This window comes from Tamandua tetradactyla, chromosome 1 (genome assembly GCF_023851605.1).
Source record: "Tamandua tetradactyla isolate mTamTet1 chromosome 1, mTamTet1.pri, whole genome shotgun sequence".
NCBI lineage: Eukaryota > Metazoa > Chordata > Mammalia > Pilosa > Myrmecophagidae > Tamandua > Tamandua tetradactyla.
In genome coordinates this window covers 9,931,654-9,954,637 of record NC_135327.1, presented here as the reverse complement: position 1 = coordinate 9,954,637, position 22,984 = coordinate 9,931,654, and the positions used below count along the sequence as shown (strand labels likewise).

Sequence of the window (22,984 nt, the reverse complement as noted above, 5' to 3'; positions counted from 1 at the left end):
AGCACTCAAAGGAAAAGGGATTTGGAGCCTGATGGTCCTGGGCTGCACCTGGAGCTGGTGATTTCTCAACTAGAATGTAAATCTGGAACACCTGGAGAACTGGTTATTGATTCAGTAGGTCTGGAGCGGAGCCTGAAAATCTTCTTCTAACAATCCCTCAGGTGAAGCTGATCCTGCTCTTCTGGGAAACATGTTTTAAGAACCACTGCTTTAAGTAAATGACTTAATGTCTGTGGACTTCAGTTCCCTTATTTATAAAATGGGAGTGATAACATCTACTTCACAGGAGGTGGTATCGTGGAATGGTTCTGGCTGTGAGCTTAGGGCTATCAGACAGACTTGGGTTTGACTTCCAGCTCTGCCATTTAAAGCTATGAAGCCATAGGCAAGTCCCTTACTGTTTTAGAGCCTCAGTTTCCATACCTGTAAATCATCGGGGATAATCATAGCATTTCTTTAATCCTTACAACATGCCAATGAAATAAAATAATGCATAGAAAGTGCCCAACATGGAAATTGGCATGCAATTAATGCAAAATAGATGATAAATAGTATTATGACAATTACTAATCTAATAATTATTACATTTGGGAGTCCCAAGCTGCAAAGATTTGGCTGACACAACCAGAACCCAAAACATATCTCAGTAGACTGGGAAGACAACATAGACAAAATGTAAAGACTTTCACATGGGTACAAAAAAAATCATCTTGACCTGGACTGAATGAGGTAACCCTAGCAGTAAGCAACAATCTCTTATTAGACAGGCATGTAAAGGATACTTGGAGATAATTTAAATGTGAGCAGAGTATTCTGAATCCAGATTTGGAACCTAGAGTGGTGGTGGTGGCAACACTGCTGAAATTCCAATGACTCAGCCCAATGTAGATGGCCATGTTCATCTTGGAAATCACACACTTCATGGACAGGGACCAAATGGAGACAGAGGGGCCCATAGGATTTGGAGCAAACAGAAAAACAAAAATTTATCCTGAGGAAGGCTAATGGCTGATGTGGGGGCTGCTTAGCTTGAGTAAGGACACATAGATGGTTCCCTTAAAATAGCTGGGGGAACAGAGGTGGGGAGGGTGCTTCAGGAAAAGAAAGACCAATTTGACTACTCTATGCACTAGTGGGCATACTAGGGCCCAAGCATGGTTGATAACCAATTGCTACTGTGTACAAGAAAAGGAATGGCTGGCTGAATGGATGGACGGAAGTTATAGGAAGCAGATTTTAGCTTCATGGAAGACAGAACTTACTGCTAGAAGAGTTGGAACCAGGTGTGGGCTTGGAGCCAGAGCTTGGTTTAAACTCCAGCTGTATCCTTTCATTGATTCATTCATTTAAACAAATAATGAGTATTTGCTGGGCCAGAGAGATAGCCACTGGTCACATTGTGGTGGGGTGAGGAAGCCAGGGTTTTTGCCTTTATCTCAGGGGTACTAACGAGCCAATGAAAGGTTTTAAGCAGAAGAGGGACCAGTCTTGTACTACAAAGATGTGACAGTAGGAATATACCTCATCTCATTGAACTTATTTCCTCAGGATGATAATTCCCACCTGGTTGCACTACTTTGAGGATTAGGGATAATACGTGGACAGCATCTAGCAAGGTGAGTGCCCCAGCAGAGGCTCTGAACAAAGAGAGGGTGTCATTATCAATACTTGACATCACATATCATTAAGTTTATTGATTCCCTAGAGAAGCCCATGGCCAGACCAATTTCCCCAGAGACCCATTTCTGCAGCTGGCTCACCATGATCTTGAAAGGATCTTGAACTTCCAATGGAGTTCAACACAACTCCAGCTACACCTCACCACATCTTAAAAATCATGTCTTCTCTGTTTGAATTGCTTTGGTTAAAAAAAAATTTTCTAAAATAATCAGACTAAAATTTTGCCTGGTTCTTCTCTCTGCCCATCTCATCTCTGCAAAACCATACCATGGGGCATCTTGGGCATCTCCTGACCTGCCTGCAGAGGAACACCTTTATGCCTCACCTGAGGTCGGTGGACTGAAGGACAGGGAGGACATCAATTTCAGGGCCCACATTCAGCAGCAACGAATAGTTCCTGAGGCTACTGTGGGCTGTCCTCCTGGCATGATTTGCTCACATTGGAAGGTTCCAAAGCAGGAGAAAGGCCCTGTGGCATCTTTTTCAGCCTGTTACTGCAGCACCTGATGTGCTGGGCAAAGATGCTCTTTGCTGGACCAGGTATCTCCCTCACCTGGCTGTCAGCTCTCTGTGAACAGGCCACCCCTTGCTTATCTCTCTCTATTATCAATCCAGGGCTTGGTACAGCTCAGGAATGCCCAAGGGTGGAACCATCTGGTGGGACGATTCCCACAGACCCTGTGTGTGTGTGACAGACATCACTTGGTTGACATCCATGGCAGGAGTTTCTGGCTCTGAAGTGAATAGTGAATAAAGGAACCAGGAGGGCTAGTTCATCTCGATCTCTTTTGCATCCTCCACTCAACGTGTGGTGGAGAGAAAACTACAGGTTTGAGGGAAGACAAAGGCACCTGGCTTTGAAAGTATTTCTGGTTTTGGAGTCCAGGTCTTAATGTCTATTTGTCATGTGACTTCAGGGAGACATTTTAATACCTCTGAGCACCCATTTCCTCAACTGTAAAATGGGCTTGATAAGAAAATATCAGCCACATAGAGTTATTGTGAGGATGGAGCAAAATGCTAGGTATCATGTTTATTACCTTGTAGGTTCTGCTGGGCTTCCCACCAGTGCCCAGCCCAGCTCTCCCTGCAGGAAATAGCTATGAACAGCAGCTTCTGCACACACATAGGAAAGCTGGTTGCCCCATCCAGAAGAGAGCGGAGTTCTCCCTCTCTCCCAGGAGTCGGCAGCCTCACTCAGTGGAATTAGTGAGAGATGGACCACCTTCCATGGTGCAGGGGAAGGAATGCTGCTTCTAGAGTCAGATATTTCTCTTTGGCTTCGGGTTCTATCTCTACCATTTCCTTACTGAGTGACTCTGGGCCTGTTTATCTCAGCTTTCTGAAACACAGTCTCCTCATTTACAAAATGGGAATAATATCTAATTGATAAGGTCCCGTGGAGGCTTAAGAGTAGAATTTATATAAAGCACAAGACCTAGTGTGTAAGAGGTCCCAATAAAAGCCACCTTCCTCTTTGGGTGTTTGCTCCTGGAAAGCTCAGTGGCATTCCAATCAGAATTCCATGAAACTTACTAACCTGCTATTCAAATTACATTTTCCTGGTATTGCCTTTTTTTTTTTTTTTTTTTTTTTTTTTTTTAAAGGAAAGACAGAGAGAAGGAAGGAAGGATAGAAGAAAGGGAAACATCTTTAAACATTTTCTTGTTTTATTGTATTTTGTTTTTCCGTTTTTTGTTACATGGGCTGGGGCCGGGAATCGAACCGAGGTCCTCCGGCATAGCAGGCAAGCACTTTGCCCGCTGAGCCACCGCGGCCCGCCCGCTGGTATTGCCTTTTGAGTCTTCATAAAAATGCTTTCCTGATCATATTTATTTCTCTTACTATTGCTTAGTTGTAGGGGCTCTTATTGGATATTCCCTCAATTTCTTTGCAGAAGTAGGTAGTTAGACCATAACTGACCGCAAATACCAGGGTGATTTGGAACATGGAGTTTCTCTAAGCCTTGGTGTTCTCATCTGTAGAATGTGGGTAATAAGAAATCTACCACCTATTTTATGGTACAGGAATAAGGATCTATTATTCAAGTATTTTGCGAAAGAACTTTGCAAACTATGAAACACTTACAAGCAGCAATGTTTATTACCTAGGAGACAAGGCCCCAATCTTTATAACTACTCCCCTCCCCAAACTCTGCCCCAGGACTCAGTACAGGGACAGACATGTGCTAAATACTGAGAAAATGGTTCTTAAATCTCACCTCCAAGGACTCAACCCTATCTGCTTCCTTATGTAGTAGACAATCTGATGGCCCAGGGTTTGATGACTTCACAGATGGATTGCATTCATCTACCAGACATGGAACAATGCAATAGAATGATAGCAGAGAAATGAAGACAGAGTTAGCTGATGGCACTTGGTGGCCAAGTGGCAGATGCCATTATGGAATGGTAGATGACTGAACCCCTCTACAATAGGAATTCAATAGGGACTTGTTTTGGAGTATTTTGGCTTGGGCTGAAAATGACAAGGAGAAGATGGCACTACAAATAAAAGAGATGAAGACAATTTAAGCATGTAAATAAAATGAAAATACCAGGAGAAAGACCCAGAAAATGATCCTGTGAGCAAAAGAGCTCAGGGAAAAATAGCAATCAAGTAAGTACATAGGGCAGTAAGACCAAACTCAGATTACTTAATAAAAGCTTACATTTCTTCAAACTGAAAACAGTACATATTGTTTGTCCTTGAAGTGTGACATGCAACCCTATTACAAGAATGCCAAAGCACTCCAGCACAGCAGCCTGTGCCTGACAAATCCCCATCACCCTCCAGTCCCAGAGGTCACTGTCCCTATTCAATGTTGGGAGGCTTGCTTGAATGGATGTTGCAGAACTTAGCAGTTGCTTGGAATAGAAAATCCTAGGAGAAAAAAAATCCTATACAGGGAGCAGCAGAATTTGAATTAAGCAAGGGCCCACATGTTCAATAATGAAATAATTGCTCAGGGTGCATTCTTCTGTAATCTTTTCTGACGTGACAACTAGTCTTGTGCCATACCTCTCTCAATTCTTCCCCAACATTTACACATAATCTCAGTGCCTTCTAGAGATGCGGATGCAGAAGCCAGACAGTCACTTCCCTAATGCCACAAAAATAGATTCAATTTTACATACATCAGGGTGATTTCAGAAGCAATTTCTGTATCTGCAGTGTACGCATTACCTACATTTTTTTCCCTCTCAAATCTATCAGAGTGATTCCACAGGGCATTTTAAAAGGTATCTGATGTGTCTAGGGCATTCAAAAAGGATCTCCAGAGTATATATATGTAGCTGTAGCCTGAGGACACCAGATATATAGAGAGAATGCTAATATATTCATTGATTCAAACAAATGCATAATTTCTTTATAATTGAGTAAGGAAATCAGTTGAAATTTTGAAATCTGGTTTTTCAAAAGCAGTATCATTAAAATGAATATATATAAACACACATACATGTCCACGTGTATACACATGTGCATATATGTCTGTGTGTTTATGTGTGAAAAAAACATACTCAACACAGTATACACTCATCTCAATCATTTGGAAAGACTGTCTCTGGCCTTTAAAACACCTAGTCAGGAAGCAATGGTAGTGTAGCGGTTAAGTAGCACATGGGTTGATCTCCAACCCGCAATGTGGGAGATGTGAGTTCGAGGCCCGGAGCCAGCACATACAGGAAAAGGGGCGAGGAGAGTTAAAAAAACAAAACAAACGAAAAAACCACCTAGTCAGATGTTATTGAATATGCTTCCTCTTTCTCCCTGGTTGGCCAAACTACCTGTCATGGCATTTTCATTTCAGAGTCTAAGATTGGCTCATGGAAAAGAAAGGGGTGATGGTTTTCTTTGAAACCCAAGAAACTGGTGTTTACCCAGTGTCATGGTCAGGTTCATGTGTCAACTTGGCCAAGTTGTGGTACCTGTTTATCTGGTTGGGCAAATGCTGGCCTGTCTGTTGCAATGAGGACAGTTCATAGAATTAGATCATGATCATGTCAGCTGCATCCACAGCTGATTCCATTTGTAATCAGCCAAAGGGGAGTGTCTTCTGCAATGAGTGATGCTTAATCTAATCACGGGAAGCCTTTTAAGGAGGATTCAGAGGAGACAGATTCCATTCTTGCTTCGGTTGGCAAGCCCCTCCTGTGGAGTTCATCCAGACCCTCCATCGGAGTTGTCGGCTTCACAGCCTGCCCTGTGGATTTTGGACTCTGCATTTCTGTGGTTACGTGAGACACTTTTATAAATTTTATATTTGCAAGTGTTCCCTGTTGATTCTTTTTCTCTAGAGAACCCTAACTAATACACCCAGCTTTTCTCTTGAGATCATAAAGCCTGAGACCAAATTATCTACAATTTCCAGGTCACACCAATTGACACACATTTCTGACTGTATATTTTTTGGCATTCAGAGTGCTCCCCATGGCAGTTTTACAAATGGAAGAAGGTGTGCAGAAGAGGCCTTTGCTGGCCTGTACAGGAAAGGTTTTGGATGAACGGAGTACCTCTTGGCCAGCATTTCCTACCAGAGACTTGCAAATGAACTTCCTTGCCGCTGGGCCAAAAGAAGCAGAGCCAGTGACAAATAGTACAGCCAGAGGCTCAGCAAGCCCAGGGTGAGAGGCCTCTGGATACTCCTTTCTTTCTTTAGGGACAAACCAAGCCAATCTCCTTGCCAGTCCATTTTCTGCCTTTCCTGGTCTATGTCGATATCCCCTTTTCCTGGTTCCTACAGAGTATATGAATCCCAATGATTTGCATGGGTTGAGAATGCAAAAAGAACTGGTTTCCGGGGTAGGAAGACTGCAAACTTGCTCTACTTTCTGAGAAAAAACAAAGTCAAATATCTGTTCATGAAAATAAGTATGTGCCTTCAGACTTTGACTTTAAAAGCCATCACCCAACCATGAGAAGTACTCACAGCATCGCCAATAATGGACCTAGTGTTATTATATGTCTATTGATAGGATGCAAAAGGAAGCAAACAACATCATCTATGGAGTATTATTGCCAAAATGTTTAACCTGAATGCAATCATGATGAACAGTGTTAATATCCTGAAAGACAAAACAGAGGTGGGAGGACAGTTCTAGTCAAACGAAGTTTAAGTGACATTGTCCAAATGCAATGCGAGTGCCTTAACTGGATCCTGGATTAAAAACTAACAAACAATAAAGAACATTTTGGGGCCACCAAGGAAATTTCGAATATTAGATATTATTGAAACAAGGTTACATTTCTTGGGTACGATAACTGTATTGTGGTTATGTAGAATAGCTGTCCTAGGTCTGAGGAAATACATGCTGAAGTCTCTGGAGGTACAGTGTCATGACATCTGCAATTGACTTTTAAATGGTTCTGAAAAAATGTAATATATATATAGCGAGAGCCAGAGCAAGAAAGGGAGAGAGAGTACCTGCAAAAATGCAAATCTTGCAAAATGTTAATAATCAGTGAATCTAGGTAAAGGGTATATGGGTATTCATTTTACTCTTCTTTCACCTTTTCTTTGGGTTTAAGCTAATCTCTCTTCCCCAAGGCTGCACATCAATATTTTAAAACAGCTATTGCCTCCTTCAATGTTCCACTTTCTTAACCAGGGTGCCCATATGAACCTCTTGAGTGGCTTTTACAAAATCCACATTCCTGAGTCCCTGCCCACTTCTCATGCTGCAGGAGATTTTGATCAGTGGGTAAGGGGTGAGATCCGGATACTGTACTTGGCAAACCCTCCACCTGAGCTGGTGCACTGGAAATTAGGGGTCATGGGCCTGAGTTACTCTCAGATCCTGGATCCATCAGGAATGAGCCATGTGGCTCTAGGAAGGTCAGCCAAATTCTCTGACCTTAGTGATACCAAAGTATCATGGGAAAGATGATACCAAATACCTAATAGGATTGTGGGGATGAAATGAGAGATGGTGCCTGCAACACAGAAGGTGGTCAGTGAATATAAGTTTCCTTCTTGTTCCATCCCCTCATAGACCCACATCATCCTAAGGTGAGCAGATCTAAAGTGATTTGTACACAATGTGATTTTTTTACCACTTGCAATGTTCATAGTTCGTAGAGGAAGTTTGTGTCTCTATTCTTTGAGATTTCCTGTATTCCCTCAACAGCTGGAGAAGATGTTGGAGAATCTGACCTTTTAATTAAATCCAGGAAAAACAACTGACTTGAGGCATGATTGAAAGATAAAAACAGTCTTTGGGTTCAACTTCAGATGAAGGTTAACTCTGAAATACTAGCTATTGGTCCCAGCTTGGGATTCTGTATTAACACTGCAGGAGGACTTAGGTGCCCTTGACTAAACTCCATTTGGAACACTGGCTGTGGCTTCAAACTAGACAAGATTCGGGAGGAATAATTTCCAGATCTGGATATGTCACTCATCAGCATAGGTTCCACATCTGGAGAATTTACTTCCTAGGCACTCAAAATGGAGATGGTAATAATCCATGACTCACCTACCTTATATAGTTTATGTGAAACGGTTTTGAAGCTTATAAGGCACTTGATTCATTATTGCATATTTCTCCCCTTTTACTCATCCTTCTCCTCCACTTTGTCCTCCTTCATCATTGTTATTATTATTATTATTATCTTGTCTCTATTTATGTCCACAGACAGTTAGGATGACCTATCCCATGTTTTTTCCAGGGGCCTTCATTCTGGATCATCCCAGGGAAGCATCCTGACCCTGTGTCTGACCTTACAAAGGGTCTACGGAAGAGGAAACAGGGCCAAGCTCGAGGCAGCTGGGCCATAGATGCCTCCCCCACCTTGGTTGACTCAACTTACTGAATCCATTCACATCCTGAGAACTGGAGGAGAAGCCTTCGTCATTGCGGCTGGTGCTGAGCTTGGTGGTGGGTTTATCAGCTGAGGCCACAGGTCCCATCTCTCTCTGGGCTCCACTCTGCGTCTCCTTCTGCTTCTTGGCCAGCTTCCTTTGGGACATGTGCAAGGGGAGAAATCACAGTCAGATGGTGTCAGTTGCAGTAAAGCGTTGGGAAGATAAGATTGCTCTCCTTCCCGGCCCTTCATTCTCACCTTCCAAACCTGGCTGATTCCTTAGAAACAGAGTAAAGATGGGCCCTCTAATGTCAAAGTGGAATAAATGTATGTCTTCCTGAAACCATGAATGGTTTCTATTTATTCAGAAATAGGAGACCCAACCTGCCTCACGCCCAACTATGGGAGTGGTCTGTAGTTGAGCTTAATACAGGAAATCAGTGAGATTGCACAATGTTTCCCTTATTCTTCTTTAAAAGGGAAGAAGAGACCAGATTGGTGTTTCCTTTTTCCATGGTTCTGAGTGAGACTGAAAACAGAGGTTGGATTTTTTCAGCAAGTGACCTTGTAAATGAACCCATCAAACAATGGTAGATTGAAGCCAGACCTGATGGTTGGCAGTGGGTGAAGGTTAGTTTGTCTTGAGCTCTAAAGGAGAAAGGCTGAACCTGAATTTGATGTATAGCTATTTCTAATTGGATAATAGAGCCACAGAGCCAGCTAGGTATTTATAATAGAAAATAGCAGTGGTTCTCAGACATTGGTGTAAATGAGAATCACTTGAGGAGATAAAGAAACACATACAAGCACATAGACTCATCAAGGTAGGACCTTTGATTCTGACACTGACCACTGGAAGGTAAAACCATCGGCTTTGGCATCAGTCAGAAATGAATTCATATTCTGTCTTCATCTCCTGCCAGCTGCATGACCTTGGGACATTTCCTTAACAGTTTTAAATTCTAAAATATTCATCTCTATACTCTGGAAGCTGACAGCACTGACATCATAGTGTTGTGTGGGATTAAATGAGATAATGCATGAAACACACAGAGCACAGTACCTGGCACAGAGTAAGCATTCAACACAGGACAACTGCTATTCTTGGTTTTATATCATTGTCATCTGGTCCCCTACATTCCAAAGTCTGGCTCCTGTATCCAACAGTCCCACCTCTGAAATCCCATCTCCTTCTGGGTTGTATCAAGTTTTGGAGACTTGGCACTTGTCTAGGAAGCTGAGTGGTTAGAAAGTTCTTCTTTGTATGGATTTGAGATATACATCCCTTATATTTTAACTGATTGTTCTGAGACCTGTTCTCAGAGAAATGAAAATATGACTAATGCTTTTTGCATATGACAGATATTCAAATAGTTCTAAAAAGTCAATATAGTTCCTCTATGTTTTCTCAGTATTTATTCAACTAAATACAATGATCATATTCCTATTATGTGAAAAGAAATGGGCCATGCATTAACTACTTTGAGAGTAAATCCCTTCAGGTCTCTTCCCCCATTCCTCAAAGGACTTGGTTTCAAATTCAATCTTGGCTACTCCTCTGTCAACCGTGAAAGAGTAACTATCACAGAAAGATCAAATTCAGTCAATGTAGGGAATCATTTTCCAAAATGTCCGAAGTTTACCTGATCTTGGAATAGACAGTTCCAAGAGGCAATGACCTCCCTGTTAGAGAAGGTATCCAAGAAAAGGCTGGTACCAGACTCATCATACATATTTTGGAGGAGCTCCTCAGGACTAAGATGAGTTTGATAGCATCCTCCTTAAAGCATGGGTCTCATGATCTATGTATCTACAGAAGAATGACAGATGGTACACTCAAATAAGGATACTTGGAGGAGAATTTATTTATAAAAGGACCATTGACAAGATGACAAGGTTTTAAGGGAATCCAAGGTATAACAGGGTATAATTCACTGACAGAATTGCTATTTCCCACCTGTGGATCCTGAGGGACAAGTGGAGGAAGCCGTTACCAGAACCCACAGGGAGAGTGTTCTGGAGAGAAAGTCTCATGGGCAGAAGTGGTGGCCTTCTCTTAGGGCGCACAGAGAGTCCTAGCCAATCTCACAGGGGAAGAACCAGAGGCAAAAATTCTGACTTCACCTTCCTTTCTCCTGATCTCCTGCAGCCGCATTGCATTGGGTGAACCCACTTCGTAGCCAGAGACAAAAGATCTCCTTGATGGAGTCTCCGTGGACCATCCTCAGGAGGTGGACAGCAGAGTGGAGAAGGGTGGGGACTGATCTGGATCCATAAATCCAGTTCAAGAAAAGAGGAGCCTTTACTTTCCATATTTGGACATAAACCTTCTTTAAGCTTAGCCAAAAATGGAAATTTTTTTGGTTTTTACTGGCCTGGAGAGAGAAGGACACTCAGGCTAGGAATGCGTCTTTTGGTGCTAGCACTTTGGCCACAGGCACACTGTTCAGCCACTGAAACTACTGCAGGCGGACAGAAAAGCAACAAGAAATGACCAAGCAGGGCCTTCCTCGCCATCAGCAGGCAATCAGACGGGGCAAGGGGAATCAACGCAAGAAAAATGAGTACTTCTGCTGCTGCTGACATTTTGCAATTTTATTCTTCATTTATTATCAAAAAGGAAAGTGTTTAAAAATGTATATGTGACCTTCTTAATCATAAATTTGAAAAGATATACAGCAGATCCTTTGCCTCTACCCAAGCCCTGCTCACATTACACAGCAGGAAATAAAAGGAAATCCGATAAGAGAGTTAACTTTAAAACTATAAATGAATATGTATCAGAGGCTTTGATATTTCCTTAGGGGCACAACTCCCAACCACTCTCATTCCTTTCAGGCTAAAATAATATGGAGAGGATTGTCTTGGGCACAAATCATTGCTTTCCAAAGGAATAATAATGCAAAAAGCTTTCACTACTTCTATGAAAAATGGCACTTTACAGATATGTTTGGGTAGCTCTGAATGCCTGGGTAAAAAAAAAAATGAAACAGGAAGCCTCTCCAAAACCTATAGATATTGAAAAACGGAAAAACTAACTGAGTTGTAAAAAAATCAGATATATGACATCCTTAGTATTTAGTCTATGGCTGACAGGACTTATTCATGGTGATGATAATGACATATAATAATTTAAATATATATATATATATATATATATATATATATATATGAGTTTTGGCAATAGGTAAACACAGCTACAGTGTGGAAGTGGAGATGATGTTGAAGGAAATAAAAGAGAAAAGCACAGTTTGGGGACTATCTCTAGTCTATCAGAATTCAAAATTTAAATACTGAAAACCCTCTCAGTAATTCAGGGAAATAGATATGCATTCCCATAGCCAGAGTTTAATTTATACCCTCCTTCCCCTCCTTTTTTTTCCATAAGTAAAGGAAAAATCTAAACCTGTGAGGGGGGCAGACAAAACCTTGGAAATACGGCCCCAGGCTTCATCCCCAGCCTTGCCCTCCTACACACACTTCCTTTTAGGAAACACCAGCACCTCCCACCCCCGCCCCCACCCCACACCTCACTTCTCGGTACTCTCTGCGTCTTTGTGTCATCATTCGCCACTGGACACCCCCACTTCCTCCTGCAAGGCTCAACTCAAATGTCACCTCTCCTTTCCTCCCCCAGGCGAAATTGTAGTTTTCGTCTCTTGCTTGACTCATCCATTGAACAGATATTGACCGTGCACCCACGTGGAACATTCTCTGCAAGATGTAAGAGGACCATGGCGTGAAAAAAAATGACCTCAAGCCTCATGGAACACATGGACTAAGGGCAAAGGCAGGCATGATTCACGTGTGTGTGTGTGTGTGTGCGTGTGCATGTGTGTATGTAAATTGCCAAGAAGGAGAAATACCTGGTGCTATGAGAAAGATGAGAGCTGCATTGGTCCCTGTCAGGAGATTAGGGGAGGCCTCGGTGACGGGTCACCTAAGCACTGGTCTAGTGATGCTGCAGTGACCCGCCTTCCTCACTGACAAGGGCAAGGACCATTTGGAGAAGGGCTTTTGACTTCTTGCACCCACTCCAATTTCTTACTGAGTGTCTGGCACAGAGCAGATGCTCAATAAATTTGTTACACAAATTGAGACTTAAAAGTCTACAATTTGAAGTGCAGAAACGATTGTCATCCTATTTTGAGTGCAAATTATAACCACTTTCAAAGAAGATAAGCACAAGGGAAGAAAAAGAAATCTTGCATAGTTTTTCACTTGGAATATTTGTAGGAATATTTTTTTTTTTTTTGGCTACAGCTTGGCATTCCCTTCCCAAAGCCTTCACAGAACTCTTGGAGTGTTTGCAGAATTAATGGAAAGTTCACAGAAGTCAGAGATCTTTTTTTCCCCAGAGCCAAAGCCACATCCAGAAATATAGAATGCAAAAATAAAAATAAAAAACAACAACAACTCATGAAATAGTCACAGCACGTGCTGATCACAGAATAGCACGAGTTCCTCAGAGCCTTCAGGACTCAAGTACCCTCCTGAGCTTGGATTATTTTCTCCTGTTTGAGATTCTTTCCAATTAGGTCACCCAATTTCACCAGCAGGGGGTACCAAAAGCTGGTAAAAAGAGAGGATGCATACGTCTGCATATTCCTTCACGGGGATATTTCCAGGACTGAAGAATGCTTTAAGACAGAGCAACCTGAAGTTTACTGTTTCTGACATGTAGGGACAGTGTGACGTGGCAGCAGCTCTTGGCATTTTTTCCTTTACAGATGGCTCTGAGGTGTCTCTGACCTTTGCTTGTTAACGAGTGAGGGGCGGGTGACAGGGGGTGTGCCCGATGGCCTGTGCGCCCCGTGATTTATTCTGAACACCACTCTTTCTAAGGGAGAGTGGCAGGTGGAATGGCTGAGGGGAGAGGGATGAAGCTCTGTGAAGGGTTCTGAAATCTTGCTGAGAGACATGTCTGAAAGAAACAGGGACATTTCTCAGGGATAGGGAAAACCCGGGACTGCTTTCTTCACATGTCTGACAGCTGGCTATGGGTGGCCCTAGGAGGCAGAATTAGGTTCAGTTTGGCTTGATACAAGGAAGACATTTCTAGCAAAGCAGTAGTGCTTGAGTCTCTTTTGCAGGTGCCTGAATGCCTGAATTATCCTTCCTATTTTTTTTTTTTTACTCCCTGGAAATCTTTCCTTTTTTTTTTTTTCCCTTGTTTTTTGTATGCTGTATGGTGGGGGTCACATTTCATTCTTTTTCCATGTAACTATCCTGTTATTGCAGCACCATTTGTTGATTTTTTTTTTCTGGTTGGAGGTGGGTAAATGCACGGGCTGGGAATCAAATCCACAGCTTCCGCATGGCAGGCGAGAATTCTACCACTGAGCCACCCTCGCACCCCTTCTCCTTACCTTTTAAGGCCCAACTCAAATGGTCTCGACTTTCTTAGAAGTCTTTACCATCTCCTCAGGCAAATTAGCAATTTCTCCCTCTTTGCTCATTAGTTTATTTGACAAATATTCAATAACCACCTACTCACTGAATACAAATATTCAATGAGCACCTACATAGTTTATTTGACAAATATTCAATAAGTACCAGGGGGTTGTTAGATGGCAGGAGGCCCTTCTGCCCTGCACAGGCTTTTGAAAGTAATGAGCTCCCTATCATTGGAGGAGTTCAAGTAGAGATTGAGAAATCACTTGGAAAAGAGGAGGTGGGGGGTATAAGTGTTTGGATTCTGCAAAGCCTTTGAATCTGTTCTGGGCTATTGGGAAAGGAGGCTCCAGCCAGTTGTGGGGTGGGGGTGGGGGGCTTTTTGGGGTTTTCTGTGGCTGTGAAGGGCTCTGTCCGCTCTCCCAGGGAGACACTGCTCAAGATCAGAATCTTCCCCCTGGGCTCTTTCCCTGGCCCATTGTCCATTGGCATCTGGGCAGACTTTCCTGAGAGACCACAACCACTGGAAGCCCAGAGTCAGAGAGAGACCTCAGTTCATAGGCGGTGGGTAGAGGCACACTCGGCTGGGTCCCGTTCCTCCTAAAAGCTGGCATCACACTCTCTGAAGTGAGGATCGTTTTGCATGGACATGTTCAGATCTCTGATTCAAGCACCATCTTTCCATTTTGTAGAAGAAGCAGCTGAGGACAGGACAGGGGCAGGACTTAGCCAAAGCGCACAGCATATCGGTGAAAGCACGGATCCATAGCCCTGCTTTCTGCCTGCAAGCTCAGGTGTTGGGACATTCCTCTACTTTTCTCCAGGGGGTGAGATTGGAAATGCAAATCTAGTTTATGGAACCCGTGTTTCTAGCCCTGTATATGATGCAAAACCTCATCAGTCCAAACTCCAGCAACTCTGAAATACTGTCATTGAGGTGGAGGCTGGGCAGAACTACTCCAGAGTCAAAACATAAATGAGGGTAAGGATAGGGGCAGGATTTAAAGGAGGACACAGCGCTTTCCCTGACATCAGGAGGCAGGATGGCATGACAGCTAACGCATGGGCTTTGCTGCCAGCAGCCTGGCAGATAACGATGGCTGCATCTCATTCTAGCTGTGTGGGCTCTTGCAAGTTGCTCATCCCTCTGTGAGTCAGTTTCCTCGTGTCTGTAGAACACAGGTAACAGTTGTTCTCCCCTTGTAAAGTGGGGGACAGGATTAAATGCTATGTTGCTTGCAAAGCATTTTGCAGAATGCATGGTCCACATTAAGCCCATAATGAATGCTCCCTGGTATTACAGTCTTTTAAATACAAGAAATAGCCCTGCTAATATCAATAATGTCCTTATTTATTAAATATGACTTCTTTAAAGCACATGCCCTGAAGGATGGCTTTTCTCTAAAACATTCTTTAATATATTACAGAACCTTGCTTTCCAACCTTGGCCTCACAAATCAACCAAGTAATTTGAAGATTACTGGTGAGATTTTAGTTTAAATGATCTGGGGTGCAGCCTGGGCATTTGGGTTTTTTGAAGCCCTTCAGGTGATTATAGTGTGCCACCCAACTTGAGCCCACTGATGAAGTCCAGTGGTTCCAAATGTGGTCCGGGACCAGCAGCATTGGCTTCTCCTGGGAACCTACCGAATCTGCATTTTCCCTGCCCCCCACCCCCATGCAATCAGAAACTCCAGGTGACTGACAAGCCCTCCAGACAATTCTAATGCACGCTAAAGTTCCAGAACCACTCATGCAGATGGACCTGCTCTTCAGCTGGTCTAAATTGGGAAAAAGTCCCGTATCATCTGTTTTCTTAGTGAAAGTGGCAGACCAGGATTTAGAAGTCTTGTTTACCAGGGCCAGTCTTCCAAAATCTCACCCAGTCGCCATGGACATGTCCTTTTCACTATAGGATGGAGCCGGCATCTAAAAGCCATGGCAAGAACTGGTGCTTTTCGAGTGACCACGAAACAGTAAGTCCTAAATTTATTTCATTTGCTTATTAAATGTTTATTTGCACTTATTACACGTGAGGCATGGATTCTAGGCTTTTACACAGTGTATTAACTCCTTCAGTTCTCCTAATAACTTACGAGGTCAGTGACATGACTGTCCCCTTTTGCAGATGAAAGAGGGAGGCAGAGAAAGTTGCAGAAATTTGTCACAAGTCTCTTGGGCTTTTAGGAGGTGGAGCTGAGCATCAAACCCAGGCAATGAAACTTCTCCATTCCACACCCATGTGCTCCCCTCTACTCAGCTCTCAGCACAGGGTTCCCAGACATCATTCCCTCTCACAAGGCTGCACCTGCATCCTCTCACCCCCAGCCCCACCCAGATCTTCGAGCTCCATCTGGAACACCTTCCAACTTGCTGCTTGGCCAGCCTGCATGTCTATTCCCCCCCCTAGACTGTAAACCCAAGGCACAGTTGACTTGGGCCACGCTGACTTTGTGTACTGGGGACTCCCTAGGGCCTTGCCCTGTTTATGGCATATGGCAGGTACCCAGTAAGAACCTGTTGAATTAATGCTATTAACAGATGATCACAAACTTTTCAAGGTCTACCCCATGAAACACTTCTTTCAGGAAGATTTCAGTGACCTCTCCATTATAGGACAGACTTCTGTCTGTGTTGTACCTCGTCACCTGCCTGCCCGCTTTTACCACTTTCCGTGGTGAAACACACATAATACATGTTAGCTCTCATTTGTATTTCCTCTAGCACCTAGTATAGCACTTGGCGCCCTGTTGTAAAAGCTTTAAAAATGCTAATTGTATGAATGAATGAATGAATGAATGACACTCTCGATTCCTTCATTGTTGCTCTGTCCCCTCTCTGTGCTTTCCCATGAGTTACCCCTGACAACTTGAAGATATTTTTTCACGAGGTCCTACTTGCCATTCTGCAAATTGGCCTGTTTCCATGGGCCTGGCAGTGGGTCTCAAACTTGAGTGTGCATCGGAACCACTCCGAGGGCGTGTTAAACCCAGATGGCTGGGCCATTCCCCCAGACTTACTGGTCCAGTATATGTGGAGTGGGGCCTGCAATTGTGCATTTCTAACTAGTTGCCGGGAGATGCTGGGGACTATACTTTAGAAACTACGGGTCTATGGACTGTTGCCCACCCTTAGGACAGGCATGCCACTTAGCTCTTCCTTCCTCCAGCAGTCTCTTCCAGTCTTAATCCCATCTTCAACTCTACCCCGTTCCTGTCAAAACTGCCAACGGACATCAAACCACATATTCTTTAATCCAGGATCTAATATACCAGGGTCTCTTGACCTCAGCACTGCTGACATTTTGATCTGGGTAGTTCCTTAGAGCGGGGGTCTGCCCTGTGCATTGAGGGATGTTTAGCCGCATCCCTGACCACTCCCCACTGGATGCAGTAGCCCTCCCTCCCCCTCCAGTGATGACAATCAAATGTCTGCAGAAGTAGTTCAATGTCTCAGTGGGGTGTGGGGATATGGGGGTGGGGGTGGGGGGCAGGGGCTGCCCCTGATTGAGAACCACTAGTACATGCATATGAATGCATCTGCTTCACATTTAAGTAACCATCTCTGCCCTGAAAATAACTCTCATCTTCACAGCAACACTATGAAGTGGTAATTAATTTTTTATTTTCTAGAGAAGGAAAGTGGGGGCCTGGAAGGGCTAATCCTAGACTCACAAAACAGTTAAAGGGTGCTGGTGACGTTTGAGCACCCTTTCTTCAGCCTGCAGAGTCCTGCTCTCTCCCTCACCCCGCGCTGCTGTTTCTCTTTAATAGCAAACAATCAGTTACAGCCTCGTAAATGTCCAACAATAGGGGACTGGTGCAGTAAATTATGGTGTATCCCCTGGATGGAATATTATGCAGCTATTAAAATGATGGAGTGCCTTTAAAAATGAAAACTAGGTAACAACATGGAAAAATGCTAACTGGATTATATTAAGTTTTAAAATCCTAGGAAGTAAAATGGTGTCTACATTGTGAGTAGAAGTATAAGAAAGGCAGCAGCCGAGCCGCCCGACCTCCCTACCCCCTCTCTCTCTCCGCCGGACCGCCGCGCGGCGCACGCGCCCCGCAGCAGCCGAGCCGCCCGACCTCCCTACCCCCTCTCTCTCTCCGCCGGACCGCCGCGCGGCGCACGCGCCCCGCAGCAGCCGAGCCGCCCGACCTCCCTACCCCCTCTCTCTCTCCGCCGGACCGCCGCGCGGCGCACGCGCCCCGCAGCAGCCGAGCCGCCCGACCTCCCTACCCCCTCTCTCTCTCCGCCGGACCGCCGCGCGGCGCACGCGCCCCGCAGCAGCCGAGCCGCCCGACCTCCCTACCCCCTCTCTCTCTCCGCCGGACCGCCGCGCGGCGCACGCGCCCCGCAGCAGCCGAGCCGCCCGACCTCCCTACCCCCTCTCTCTCTCCGCCGGACCGCCGCGCGGCGCACGCGCCCCGCAGCAGCCGAGCCGCCCGACCTCCCTACCCCCTCTCTCTCTCCGCCGGACCGCCGCGCGGCGCACGCGCCCCGCAGCAGCCGAGCCGCCCGACCTCCCTACCCCCTCTCTCTCTCCGCCGGACCGCCGCGCGGCGCACGCGCCCCGCAGCAGCCGAGCCGCCCGACCTCCCTACCCCCTCTCTCTCTCCGCCGGACCGCCGCGCGGCGCACGCGCCCCGCAGCAGCCGAGCCGCCCGACCTCCCTACCCCCTCTCTCTCTCCCCGCCGGACCGCCGCGCGGCGCACGCGCCCCGCAGCAGCCGAGCCGCCCGACCTCCCTACCCCCTCTCTCTCTCCGCCGGACCGCCGCGCGGCGCACGCGCCCCGCAGCAGCCGAGCCGCCCGACCTCCCTACCCCCTCTCTCTCTCCGCCGGACCGCCGCGCGGCGCACGCGCCCCGCAGCAGCCGAGCCGCCCGACCTCCCTACCCCCTCTCTCTCTCCGCCGGACCGCCGCGCGGCGCACGCGCCCCGCAGCAGCCGAGCCGCCCGACCTCCCTACCCCCTCTCTCTCTCCGCCGGACCGCCGCGCGGCGCACGCGCCCCGCAGCAGCCGAGCCGCCCGACCTCCCTACCCCCTCTCTCTCTCCGCCGGACCGCCGCGCGGCGCACGCGCCCCGCAGCAGCCGAGCCGCCCGACCTCCCTATCCCCCACCTCCCCCTCCTGCTCCGGCTGCTCTCCAACCAACACGGTGCCCTCTTCCCCCGCCTTCACCGTGCTCCTCCGCCACCAGCCTCGACAGCCTTGCCGCCCTCACCTTTCCTCCTCCAGAACAACTACTGGGGGAGTGGAGATAATACAGAGCAGCTCCCGGAGCCACGAGGGAGATCAAAGGGACAGCGTACCCCATCCTGGAACGGCTGACTATCTGGGAGAACCAGCTCCGGTGAGATCACCAAGGGGCACGGGCTTTCCTGGGTGGGACAGCAAGCGACCGGAGTCCCTCCCTTCCACCTTCCCAGGCCAGCTGGTAGAATTGGACAGGCGGTCCCCTTAGGCCGCGGCGGCTGGTGCCCCCACCAAACGAGGCCCCCCGGAACAACTGAGATAGTTGGGTTGGAAATCCCCAGACTGCGGAGAACAGTGACCGGGGGATCCCTTCCAAACACGTGACTCCCCCGTCGGCTGGGAGCAGTGCATTCTCCCGGGCTGCGACAGCTGGCGCCCTCACGCCACGCTTGGTGCCCCGGGCCGACTAGCTAATTTGGCCGGACGCTCTCCTGTGCTGCGACAGCCGGCGACCCTCCCCGCGTTTGGAACCCCGGGCCGGCTGGCATTCTTCCAAGACGCTTCGGTTGCCGAACCTCCCCTACGGCGAGAGTTTTCCAGAGTTGAGGGACCCACAGCAACTTTCGCTGGTGGAACCCACAGACAGGCGTGTGCCACGTGCGCCACCTACTGGGCAGGATAGGAAGAACAGAACCCAGAGACTGCGCAGAAAAATCTTTCAACCTGTGGGGTCGAACACCCGGGGAAATCTGACTAAATGCCCAGACGCCAGCAGAAGATAACGGATCACGCTCAGAAAATTGAACATATGGCCCAGTCAAACGAAGAAACCAATAGTTCAAATGAGATACAGGAGCTGAAACAACTAATGCTGAATATACGAACAGAAATGGAAAACCTCTTCAAAAACGAAATCGATAAATTGAGGGAGGACATGAAGAAGACATGGGCTGAACATAAAGAAGAAATAGAAAAACTGAAAAAACAAATCACAGAACTTATGGAAGTGAAAGATAAAGTAGAAAAGATGGAAAAAACAATGGATACCTACAATGATAGATTCAAAGAGACAGAAGATAGAATTAGTGATTTGGAGGATGGAACATCTGAACTCCAAAAAGAAACAGAAACTATCCGGAAAAGAATGGAAAAATTTGAACAAGGTATCAGGGAACTCAAGGACAATGTGAACCGTACAAATATACGTGTAGTGGGTATCCCAGAAGGAGAAGAGAAGGGAAAAGGAGGAGAAAAACTAATGGAAGAAATTATCACTGAAAATTTCCCAACTCTTATGAAAGACCTAAAATTACAGATCCAAGAAGTGCAGCGCACCCCAAAGAGATTAGACACAAATAGGCGTTCCCCAAGACACTTACTAGTTAGAATGTCAGAGGTCAAAGAGAAAGAGAGGATCTTGAAGGCAGCGAGAGAAAAACAATCCGTCACATACAAGGGAAACCCAATAAGACTATGTGTAGATTTCTCAGCAGAAACCATGGAAGCTAGAAGACAGTGGGATGATATATTTAAGTTACTAAAAGAGAAAAACTGCCAGCCAAGACTCCTATATCCAGCAAAATTGTCCTTCAAAAATGAGGGAGAATTTAAAACATTCTCAGACAAAAAGTCACTAAGAGAATTTGTGACCAAGAGACCAGCTTTGCAAGAAATACTAAAGGAAGCACTAGAGTCAGATACAAAAAGACAGAAGAGAGAGACATGGAGAAAAGTGTAGAAAGAAGGAAAGACAGATATGATATATATAATACAAAAGGCAAAATGGTAGAGGAAAATATTATCCAAACAGTAATAACTCTAAATGTCAATGGACTGAATTCCCCAATTAAAAGACATAGACTGGCAGAATGGATTAAAAAACAGGATCCTTCTATATGCTGTCTACAGGAAACACATCTTAGACCCAAAGATAAATATAGGTTGAAAGTGAAAGGTTGGGAAAAGATATTTCATGCAAACAACAACCAGAAAAGAGCAGGAGTGGCTATACTAATATCCAACAAATTAGACTTCAAATGTAAAACAGTTAAAAGAGACAAAGAAGGACACTATATACTAATAAAAGGAACAATTAAACAAGAAGACATAACAATCATAAATATTTACGCACCGAACCAGAATGCCCCAAAATACGTGAGGAATACACTGCAAACACTGAAAAGGGAAATAGACACATATACCATAATAGTTGGAGACTTCAATTCACCACTCTCATCAATGGACAGAACATCTACACAGAGGATCAATAAAGAAATAGAGAACCTGAATATTACTATAAATGAACTTGACTTAACAGACATTTATAGGACATTACATCCCACAACAGCAGGATACACCTTTTTTTCAAGTGCTCATGGATCATTCTCAAAGATAGACCATATGCTGGGTCACAAAGCAAGTCTTAACAAATTTAAAAAGATTGAAATCATACACAACACTTTCTCGGATCATAAAGGAATGAAGTTGGAAATCAATAATAGGCGGAGTGCCAGAAAATTCATAAATACATGGAGGCTCAACAACACACTCTTAAACAACAAGTGGGTCAAAGAAGAAATTGCAAGAGAAATTAGTAAATACCTAGAGGCAAATGAAAATGAAGACACAACATATCAAAACTTATGGGACGCAGCAAAGGCAGTGCTAAGAGGGAAATTTATTGCCCTAAATGCCTTTATCAGAAAAGAAGAAAAGGCAAAAATGCAGGAATTAACTGTCCACTTGGAAGAACTGGAGAAAGAACAGCAAACTAATCCCAAAGCAAGCAAAAGGAAAGAAATAACAAAGATTAGAGCAGAAATAAATGAAATTGAAAACATGAAAACAATAGAGAAAATCAATAAGACCAGAAGTTGGTTCTATGAGAAAATCAACAAGATTGATGGGCCCTTAGCAAGATTGACAAAAAGAAGAAGAGAGAGGATGCAAATAAATAAGATTAGAAATGAAAGAGGAGACATAACTACTGACCTCACAGAAATAAAGGAGGTAATAACAGGATACTATGAACAACTTTACGCTAATAAATACAACAATTTAGAAGAAATGGACAGGTTCCTGGAAAGACAGGAACAACCAACTTTGACTCAAGAAGAAATAGACGACCTCAACAAACCAATCACAAGTAAAGAGATTGAATTAGTTATTCAAAAGCTCCCTAAAAAGAAAAGTCCAGGACCAGACGGCTTCACATGTGAATTCTATCAAACATTCCAGAAAGAATTAGTACCTACTCTCCTCAAACTCTTCAACATAATCGAAGTGGAGGGAAAACTACCTAATTCATTCTATGAAGCCAACATCACCCTCATACCAAAACCAGGCAAAGATATTACAAAAAAAGAAAACTACAGACCAATCTCTCTAATGAATACAGATGCAAAAATCCTCAATAAAATTCTAGCAAATCGTATCCAACAACACATTAAAAGAATTATACATCATGACCAAGTAGGATTCATCCCAGGTATGCAAGGATGGTTCAACATAAGAAAATCAATTAATGTAATACACCATATCAACAAATCAAAGCAGAAAAATCACATGATCATCTCAATTGATGCAGAGAAGGCATTTGACAAGATTCAACATCCTTTCCTGCTGAAAACACTTCAAAAGATAGGAATACAAGGGAACTTCCTTAAAATGATAGAGGGAATATATGAAAAACCCACAGCTAATATCATCCTCAATGGGGAAAAATTGAAAACTTTCCCCCTAAGATCAGGAACAAGACAAGGATGTCCACTATCACCACTATTATTCAACATTGTGTTGGAAGTTCTAGCCAGAGCAATTAGGCAAGAAAAAGAAATACAAGGCATCAAAATTGGAAAGGAAGAAGTAAAACTATCACTGTTTGCAGACGATATGATACTAT

General features: G+C 44.8%; 1 protein-coding gene across 10 annotated transcripts in view; it reads right to left on the bottom strand.

The window, feature by feature from the left end:
• PTPRT (protein tyrosine phosphatase receptor type T) overlaps positions 1 to 22,984 on the bottom strand; it is a 1,205,819-nt gene that overhangs the window by 122,904 nt on the left and 1,059,931 nt on the right. For all 10 annotated transcript variants that reach the window (XM_077168216.1, XM_077168229.1, XM_077168210.1 and 7 more), the window contains one exon: positions 8,491 to 8,639. In XM_077168216.1, the coding sequence (XP_077024331.1) occupies positions 8,491 to 8,639 (149 nt within the window). The remainder of the gene's footprint in view (positions 1 to 8,490; positions 8,640 to 22,984) is intronic.